Genomic DNA, 10,607 nt, shown 5'->3' on the forward strand with positions numbered 1-10,607 from the left:
AGTACATACTCCTTTCCCTGCTGAAGCAGTTACTGACAAACAACACCAGCAGCAGATTCCCTCACGTTCAGGGATTGCAGTGACCATTCTCATGCACCGGTCTTTATATCGCTGTTTTTCTGTTTTCTGCATAGGATCCCAATGCAATGGCTGAAACATTGCAGGATCCTCAGCAGAAGCTCTAGACTTCAGGGATGTTAAACAATGATCTAACAGGAGATAGATCTTATCCTCCCCCCTACCCCACCCCAAACTGAGTGTCAGACAAATATAAAAGCAACATAACTGTTCTTGAAGTGATTTTCTCTACTTCATTTTTAATGGGTTGAATGTCAGTAATTGACATATTTGCTTTCTTTTAGGAAATATTTAAACTCTTTAGCATACATACATGCAAAGTGATATAAAATCTTTATATGTAAGCAATAATATAGCTATACTTGTGATTTTGGTAGAAAAGCATGAGTTAAATATCTTTCATTTTAATTTTTTCTCTTCAATGACAATACAGAAATTCAGCCAGATGAATACCAAATTAAATCTCATGTCATAATTTATTTTATTTTACCTCCTCCAAACACTACACAGGTAAAATGCTAAGTGCATAAGCAATAAATTGGAATGAACTCCAACTTACCAGATTTGAGTCACTGGGGGGATGATACTTTTCTGTGCCCATTCTCACCAGTCCATCATGATATAAAAATACTTTTAATGGATCACAGGAGGTTACAAGAATATACACACGTAAATCAAACTTGTAGCCTTCCATAAGAAATGGTTTGTCAAGATATTCCTGAACAATCAAGTGATCCTGAACTTGTAACTTTTCTCCATTTCTTATTAAAGAGATCCTGGTAAAAACAAAAGTTGTTTTAAAAACACGGAACTTTGACATTACTCTTCGAAATAGATTTTCATGGTCACCCAGCCAGGCAGTCAGGCTAATGTCTACCTGGAGAAAGAGATTTACATATCTGACTTGTAGGGTAGAGAAAAAGTGCCATTCGCTTACATGGCTTTTGGTTTCCTGTCCTTTATGGTGCTTCACTGGATGAAAATGGCAATGAGCCATTTCAAAATAACTTTCTGCTTCCTTTGATTCAACAATTTGTAATAATGGGTTCCCTCTACACTTAGAAATTGTTTGGCAGAACGACCAGTCTCCAGCTTTTGTGATTATTCCTTAAGCTCTAAGAATAGGCTTCCAGTCTGTCTTTGTCACAAATTCTGCCTGAGGTACAGGTTGCAAAGGACTTCCAGTGCTAACCTGACTCAGTGATGATGTTTGCAAAGCAAGACACATCAGTACAACTAAGGATCACATAGATTAAGCTCAGTATTTCTGTATTCCAGTTTCCCCACATCAGAATGAAAAATGGCTTATCTACAGACTATAAACTGGCAGTCCCTAACTACATGGACCTTTAAATAACTGTAATAGCTAATATTTTTCAGTGTATCATTATTAACCCTAAATTCCCATAGTTTTTTGCCTTAATCTTACCCTCTATTATTTATGATACATTTCAGTGTCCTGGTGCTGAATACACTAATATACTGAAGTACTTTCCAGGCATTTCTCTGAAATATGCTGCTACCTTTCCCTTCAGCTTATCTTTGCCCTTAGAGGCACTGAAAGAGGACTGAAAAATAAGGAAATGGAAAAGTTTGGGGGCTTTACTTTTACAGTTACTCTGATATATTTTTAATAACTAAGAGCTTTACTATACTGTATAATCCAAATTGATACTAAAAGCAATAAAAGCTAAAGTTTAAATATCTAAAAAGAAGAACAGAGTTAAAAATGAAATTGCAACATTTATCTGATTGATTGTTTTTTACTGCGCAGCCCTGCCACAGGCAAAGCTGCTTCAACTCAACTGCAGGTTGCAGTCTCTGCAGGGGTGTCCCTCCTCCAGCATGGGTGTCACCTCCTTCCAAGAATGCACCTCCAGCCGCATCCCCAGCAGCGTTTACTCTGTTTCTCCTACACTTCATGGCTGCCACTCTTAAATATGTTTGTGCTTCTCTGACTGGCTGCAGTTTTGGCATGCAATGGGGTGGTTGGGCAGGTTTCAGAGCTGTAGAAGATCTTTTCCTTCTCCCACACATCACACCCCTGCAGCCTCCAGCCACCAAAACCCTGCCATTTATGCCCAATACAATCTCGCCCCACAAGTCTAAGCACAACAGATGAATAAATACATTCTTTAGATAAATTCACAATAAAAATAATCTTGATCTTAAGAATTACTTGAGCATCATCAGAAAATGCATTCTCTAATTATGCCACATTCAGAACAACATTAAAATACCACTTCCATTTAGCTTTATATTTTAGCTGTTTCTGCTTGTTCAGCCTTTGTCTAATACATAAACTTTCTTATACTGATCATACAACTTTAACTACAAACTTCTTACTAATACACAGCTTCTGTTAATGTCGTAAATAGCATTGGATTTCGCCTTTAATGGGTAAGAAGACTGAAGTTAACACGCAACTTACCCATGTCCCATTGCACCGTTAGCTGGTTTGACTATGAAAGTTTTCTGTCTACGTTTCTTCTTCAGTTCTTTTACATAGTTCTGAAACTGTGTGTATTCTGCAGGAAAGATCCACGTTCGAGGAACAAAACTATACTCCTGAGGCTGACTCTTGATCATTCTGCAAAAAAGTGTAATTGAGTTAAAGTCTTTTAACTACTTTTATGTATCAATCCTCAGGATTAAAAAACATTTATAGTAATTTGAGAAGGAAACTTTTTTAGCAAAATGCTGTAATATGAAAGTGAACTTCCGCAGTTCTTTAAGAATAGTTAGAGCTCTATAACATATTCATATGCATAATTTAAGAACAACAAAAGCAGACTATCTTGTGCGGTTTTGCTTATCATTGTGTCATATTTGCTTGCTATATTACTGTCATCCATCTCAATTTCTTGGCATCCATCTCACTTCTGTTACAGTTTTTGTTCAGTTACTTAGATGATTTAACGTGATTTAATGCTATGCCTATTCTTAGAAATATTAAACTTACAATAGACGATGTAATTATAGATCTCTTCCTACCTAATAGGCTCCTGGATTCCTGTATTCCTTCCTCCCCGCCCCCCTTCCTTGGGAGGAGTGGGGATATTTGGCAAGTTTAATATTGGTATGTATTTGAGGATGTATGAGGATCAACACACACAAAAAAAGAGGATCTGGGATATTTGGAGTTTCTTCACAGGTGCAAAAAATATTAATAACAGGGACTGAATTTAAAATTAAAATGGAAGCAATTTAAGAAGAGTTTTTTGTTTCTTTCTCGTCTTTTGAAGAAATTTCAAAAGCAAGGAATTGTAGTAAATATACTTTGGCACAGGCCAAGCAACTGCTCATGTACCTCCAACACAGGGCAAAACACAGAAGCTTGGATTTGTGTTTGGTACCAGCATATTGTGATCGAGATTCCCTGAGCACCTTATTTAGTCAAAAGAAAGCAAAGAAATGCAAAGCAAGACAAGGAGGGGAAAAACAGAACAACTGAAACAAAAATAAGGTTAAGACATCATAGGGAACAATCTCTAAAACTAAATCTGGCTAAAGGATGCAGCAAGATCCTGATCTCCCTGCTTTAATAGCTGTGGCAGCTGAGGTAGTGAGCATATCTCATTTTATATCTCTGTTGTCTGAATGCAGGAAAGAGAAATAGAAGAGGAAAAAACAGTAGAGAATTCAGTTAGTAGAAGTTTCCATCACCCAAAACTGTGTATCTGGCAGATAGGAAGCACATACCCACACCAGACTGGCAGTATGGGCTAGATATATATGGATTAGCTTTAAATAAAGTAGCTTTAATACTGGTTAACAGCCAAGTTATAGGATCAATGAGGACTTGGTGGTACTATGCAGACTAGTCTACCACAGTTCCCAGCAGAATAAATTCAGCCTTTGCTGAGTTAAATACTAGTGCAGCTAGCCTGTTTCAGGTACTCAGAATACCTGAAACTTCATACATAACCTCATATGAAATTAGTTCGGGTAACTCAAAACTACCCTGTAACACAGGGTGGACACATCTAAAATACAAATATCTACCAACTAACAGAAAGTGACTGGTTGTTTTTTAAAAAAAAAAAAAACAAAAACAAAAAACAAAACAAAACAACTGACATAGGAAGTTCCCCAACTTTGGTTTTAAAAATAATGGCACTATGATGGATTTTAGTACTTTTTAATTCATTACAGATTTAGGTATACTTCTACTTTTGTAATGGAAACTAAGTATCAGCATAACTAAAATGTAAAAGAGACTTACAATATCATTTCAATTTTTCATTTCTACTATGACCCTACATAATACTCCTGATGCAGCATAAGACACTTTTTCTTTAAGTGGCTCAAACACTAATGGAAAAAACAGAGCTGCCAACCACATCTGTAAGGCTAGGACTGTAGCCAAGCCCTACTGGTATAATAGATACACTGTCACCAAATTATTTGGCCAGCTACCCGACAAACACTCTACAGAAACCACAATAGCTATAGTAGTCTTGAAGTACTGCATGAGGTTCAGTGCTTCTGCAGCTTCATTGTAACTATTATTTTCACAAATCTGGTTTGATGAAAGCCACCAAATATTCACAAAAAAGTTTTAAAAACCATAAATAGATAATATAATTCATGATTCATGCATATTTTTAAACTACTCTCTATCTGCTATGTATTTACAAATGTTATTACCTTGCTAACTGAATAGCTTATCTAGGCAGAAATTATCCTATTTTTAGGCAAAAAGCAATTTCTGTGTTACTTTCCACCCCTCTCCAAATTATTTATCATATGCATCCTGAAGCGTTACATGACAGAGACTTGCCATTTAACTTACTCACAGGTTTCAATATACATACTCCCTACTCAATGAATATAGCTTCATGGTATTCTAGATATATTAATATTATTTTGTGACTGCAAATACATCAGTTCTATATGCCTTTTCCTATCTTATGCATAACTGAGTAGACTACAAACACTTAATAATATGAAGCAGAATACTTAACCATTGTTTACAAGTTCTGGTGCTTACTAAAACTTTCAACAAAAGAATTCAGCTCTCTTCTTTCCCTGCTTGGCCCTATTCAGAAATGGCTTAGGAACATCATCAAGTAACTTGCAGAATCAAGACCTATTCCATTACAATAGCCCTATTTTCCAGCACATCTGCTTTCCGCTACTGTGGATAACCACTTCTCCACTATACTGCTCTATCCTTTAGCTTTTGCAGTCCTTACCAGGAGGTCTGAGAATTAAACAGCAAGTTATTGTTCTTCTGAGTGCTATTTTAGCTCACAAATCTGGTCAGATTGTGCTCTTGTTTCTCAGAGTGCTTTCTGTGCAAAAGAATCAAAGGTATTGAACAAAACGTAGGTTACTAAAGACATGACTTGTCAGTCTGATAACGCAAGTTCCACTGCCTAGGTTTCAAGATCCTCTGACTTTTCAAGTATGAAAGGAGGTTGGTGGGTAGGTATGGATGAGAACAATTCTTGGTCCATGATCAGTTCACAAACCTTTTAAATGTAAATAACAAAGGTGTTGCAAAAAAGACCGTCTCATACATGGGTCTGTTCCCGTTCCCATTCATCCTGTATCCCTTCTCCCCCACTTACTGTATTCATTCGGTAACCACACTTACCCTTCACATGAGGAGATCTCATCTAAGAGACCATTTACAGAAATTAAGATCTAGTTGGTCCTACAACAGCACCTCTATTTTTTTTTTTTCCTCTTCTGTGTTCTTACATTCCCCTTGAAAACGATGCTCGTGCCTCCTTTTGTTCTCAATCACATTCCTGAAATGCTTCTATCTGTTCCATTACTCTGTGTCCCTACACTTTCTGTGTTGGGCTGTCTTCTTTCATATTACACATGCTTCATATCACACCGCTCCCTTCCACCCTTCTGCATGTAAAAACCACATTGTCCTGTGATCCAGAGTGCCTGGATATTGGCTGTAAGAGGAATTCCTGAAGTGCAATTCCTCCTGAATAGCATTTGCCTCTCAGAGTCTGGGAGATCTGTTCTTTTGCTCCATTCCCAACAGCTTGCATGAAATGGAAGGGTGAGATCAGTATAAAAACAAAGGTAGAAGTAAAAGAAAAACAAGAGTCTACTCTCCACCAGTTCTCAGTAGTTGTTTCATGAACTCTCAACGGTACAAAACCCGCAGCTATTCTGTACGAGTCAGTATCAGGAATAGAAAAGACTGCATGCAGCGGAAAAGCAAGAGAACTGAATCAGTGTTTCTGCACTATCCTGTTCAAATAAATTTTAAGACAGAACAGCAGCTGTATGGAACAAAATCCTCCACTCTACAGACAAGAGCCTGCCCAACCATGTATCGCAACTGACTTGTGATTTCACAGACATATGTCAGTTTCACAAGCAGTCTCAAGGCATATCATTTTGATTTTTATAAATCATGAATACTAAGTATTGAATTGTGAGGCTAGTACTGTGAAAAACAGACTGATTAAAACCCTGCTGGATCTACTGATATTAAATGAAGTCACAACATAGATATGTTTGACCCAGAGTTATCATATCAGAGAAATTATTCCCATCTTATCTATAATATGTGCAATCTCCACATTGACTACCTTTAAACTGTGTTTCAAACTCAGAATTCAGTGGTTTGAGAGGTATAATCAGACTGTATTTGAAAACAATGTGTGCATGATACCAACAGCCTTTTGCCCATTTTGCAATTTTTTTAAATCACAGAACTGTAGCAATACACAGAGATACCACTGCCTACCAGGCTGACCAATGTTGTTTGACTGCTTCGACCTCTCCAAATAGCTGTTTGCCTCCATGTGTTACCTCTATGTTTTTACTTAGAGTTTAAGTCTGGAAGGGGCAGCGCTTGTGTAGCTTGTATTGACACAAGGGAGTTCTGGCCCACACGTAGGACATGTAGACACCATAGCAATGCATGTAACATTTGCCGTATTTTCTAAGTTGCATACATTCTACATGCTATGTGTTGTAGTTACAAAACAGAAAAGGAAATAGAGTAAGAAAGAGAGAGAAGATATCACATTAGTTACATTAATATATGAAAACAAAATCTTTTTTGGTAACAGAAAATGCAGTGTAGGTAACGTTGGGAGCCAAAAGATTAACTCTATTGATAATTGCTCTTTAAACTCATTTAGATTAGAAGAATCAAAATATCCACCACATTTATCCCTAAACTCTTCCTTACTACCAGGCTGTTGAATCATTATTTAGTATTGTTTTCTTACAGGTCTTATCACAGATTCTCAGGTAGGATAATTCCCCAGAACCCAGTTATTCCACTAGAGTGAGGAGAATTTATAATTACACAAATGAACCACTCTGACTTCTTTCTTATATAAACAGTAAGATGCTTCACATTTTTAAAATTTTATATACACAAAAATATAGTCATTAATTATTTCAAACAAATAATATCCATCCACATACTAGTTATTTTTTCTGTTCTACTACAGGATATATGCCTGGGTGTATTATGCATCAAGTGTATTATACAATAATTTAAGGCTCTTCTACATTCTGCAATGCGTAGACAGAGAACTGAACCCACAATATTTTCCACTGAAGTCAACTGAAGAGATACAGTAGCCCACTCCAATGATACAGATCCAGGACCAAAGCCAAAGTTAAGGAACTTTGGAAATTATTCTTGGTCCTCTCACAGCCTCTTAGTAAAAATAAACAAACCTTACAAGCAATAATTCAGTATTGTACTGCATTAAATACCATGGCTGAAAAACTTCTTAATATGAAAAGAAAGATTACTTAGTCATGTTTCTTGCCAGAAAATCCTTTCTGCAGATCTCTCCCATTCCTGGAAAATGGTTGATTCTCTGAGGAAGTACAAAAAAAGAAAGTTAGTTGGTACTTTTCGTTTTCCTGGCATACCTAATAAAATCATTTAAAACGTTCAACTGCATGCTCAGGCAAACATAATTAGTGTTACATATAAATTATTTAAGACAACATCTTAGATTATAGTATGTATTCTTAGCAATACTAAAGATACTGTAAGTTGTATTCTCCTCCACCAACATGAGTATACCCATTGATTTCATTTCAGATACTCTTACTCACAAAGCTATCTAGGAACAAAGAATGCTATCACAAAGTAATGGTAAAAAAGAGAATTATTTATTCACAGAAACTGTGGAGAGAGTTCTGCTTGTTAACTTACTGCTTAAAAGCTTATGAGCAACTTAAAAATGATGTTCTGCATCTTCTTTCAAACTCTGATCATTCACAACACCCAACTGGCAGACAAAAGCATGAAAGAACAGCCCCAAATATTTAAACACCAGACTCCAAGTGGTATGAACAAATAACTCTGGAAAAGAGAATGGGATTTTAAAATATGCAGTGGTATAGCCTTATTGCAGTCTCGCTAGTGGTGTTTTGTGGGGTTTTTTTTTCCTCTCCATACAAATGTAACTGAGCAAAAGTGACACATTACTGAACACTTCAGTGAAGCAGTTTACTAAAACATGTCAGAAATCCTAACTACCACCTTACCTGATAGTTCCGAAGTTCAGCAATCTTTTCTTGTTGCACAGCAGAATCACTCCATATAAGATTAGCTGTTTCATCTTCATCACGTGTTTTCACAAATCCCATTTCTCGTATTACTACACGTACTACGGAGAAATCACATACTTAAGGAATATTTTTAACCTCTAAAATAGATTAATTTTCAAAATCTAAAAAAATCAATTAAGATTTTTAAACACTTCTAATATTCAACCCTTTGTCTGAGAACAGTGTTAGCATGCAAGCTATTATCTTGCAATATTTCCATCAGTCTATTGCAAACCTGTCATTACAATGTTACAGCACCTTGTACTGAGGCTGGAATCAGAGCAAAACCACTGATGGGAACTGTAAAGAGCTTCAGGGCATCCCACAATCATCGAGTAAAAGTCCACTTGCATGGCTTTTAGACTTAATCTTGGCTATCACATATGTTAATTTTAAAACACTGATGACAATAAGTGTCGCTGCAGACAGGAGACAAGAATGCCTCCTTAGTTACAAAACCAAATGCATACATCATTTTAATATAAAAAAATCAGAAAAGACTGATTATGTGCCAGGCATAACTCAGGTTCTAGGAGAAAAGGTTTTTCTGAAGTTGTCCCAAGCATCAAAATACAAAACATTAATAGATTTTATTGAGAAACCTCTGTATAATAATTAGAGTATTTAGCATTAAATTTACACTGTTCATCTTTCAAGGCTTTAAGTAAACTTCCAAACACATATGTAATTCATAATTAGATGGTTTTTTCCTTCTTGATTACGTAAGTTTTTGTATTTCAGGGCCCTTCCCTGAGTAACAAATGGGGAGTAATAGATGCACAGTGTTCAAAGCTATCAACTCAATGTTACAAAAAAAGAACAAAGGTTTCTTACAAAAGAAAATCCTTTGGAAATGTCTCACCGCCAACTTGATGCAAAGTCCATTAATTCACCCCATTAGTTAGTAATTCACTCACATCAATGGGTATTAGGATGAAAACAAAATATGTAGTTTCCTACCAATTTCATATTTTGTGCCAGCGACATTTGCAGTGATGACTCCATGCTTCTTCTTTCTGACTTTTCTTTTAATTGTGCTTTGATAGGGTAGTTCCGAACTCAGAGTCAGAGGAGCAGTTCCATGGTTATCTTTGAAAAATAATGTTGTAACTATCAACATCTTTATATCCCAAATAACATATACAAATGAACTAAAAATACAAACATTTACTTTGTCGCAACTTAGAGGTACAAGCATACTGAATAATTAATAGACATATTAAAAATCCAAGACTAGCATACCTCCCTCGTTAGGCAAGGATGGCATTATAAACTAGGATAGTGCAGAAGCAGAGCCCAAATTCCGTTCCAAGTTCTCAGAAAATGATGGAGCTGTCAAAGCCAAATTCTTTAAAGCTCCAGTCATACCATTTCAGTCTCTAGTTGTAACAAATATTAGTTCTGGAATGGATAGATACCTGTGCTAAAAAAATACAGGAGAAACTTTGTTATAGAGAAATCCTGAAAAAATATAAACAGCAGAAAACTAAATATGGAAATGCTTTTAATAACAAGTCAAAAGTAATGCTTATTTTAAAAGATTGATCAAGTTATTGTAAAAACAAAACTTTGTTCATTACAATTCAATTGTTTTGTTTCTGGGAAAAATCATTTTGCAGTATTAATGTTCAAAATGAGATTATATTATCTCATTTTCTTATTTTCATTTGTGTATGGGAGATTTTGGGCATGAAAATAGATAACACTGAATTCAATCAATACTGCAAACTTCCATCTCCACAAAGCTCACTGAACTTATAGCAATTTTAAACCATATTTTAATTAAAAATTTAAAATCAGACACACTGTATTATGTGTTTCCATGTACCAAATGGAAAATAACTGAAATCACTTTAATAATCTTTTTTCACTTTTTCATTTTTCAACATTTTTTAAAGCAATTGTCCAATAATCACCTGGTAACACATGGCTGCAGTTTCATGACCACTTTGTGACACAACGGACAT

General features: G+C 35.8%; 1 protein-coding gene across 1 annotated transcript in view; it reads right to left on the reverse strand.

Annotated features, from left to right (window-relative positions):
- The window catches only part of TTLL7 (tubulin tyrosine ligase-like family, member 7), a 53,211-nt gene extending 43,167 nt beyond the window's left edge, over nucleotides 1-10,044 (reverse strand). The window contains exons 1-6 of the mRNA XM_009574246.1: nucleotides 9,883-10,044; nucleotides 9,601-9,729; nucleotides 8,578-8,699; nucleotides 7,831-7,898; nucleotides 2,510-2,668; nucleotides 638-854 (exon numbers count right to left, since the gene is read on the reverse strand). Of these exons, the coding sequence (XP_009572541.1) occupies nucleotides 638-854; nucleotides 2,510-2,668; nucleotides 7,831-7,898; nucleotides 8,578-8,699; nucleotides 9,601-9,729; nucleotides 9,883-9,907 (720 nt within the window). The 5' untranslated portion in view covers nucleotides 9,908-10,044. The remainder of the gene's footprint in view (nucleotides 1-637; nucleotides 855-2,509; nucleotides 2,669-7,830; nucleotides 7,899-8,577; nucleotides 8,700-9,600; nucleotides 9,730-9,882) is intronic.
- Between the last annotated feature and the right edge of the window lie 563 nt (nucleotides 10,045-10,607).

This window comes from Fulmarus glacialis, unplaced genomic scaffold (assembly GCF_000690835.1).
Source record: "Fulmarus glacialis isolate BGI_N327 unplaced genomic scaffold, ASM69083v1 scaffold11313, whole genome shotgun sequence".
Classification (NCBI taxonomy): Eukaryota; Metazoa; Chordata; class Aves; order Procellariiformes; family Procellariidae; genus Fulmarus; species Fulmarus glacialis.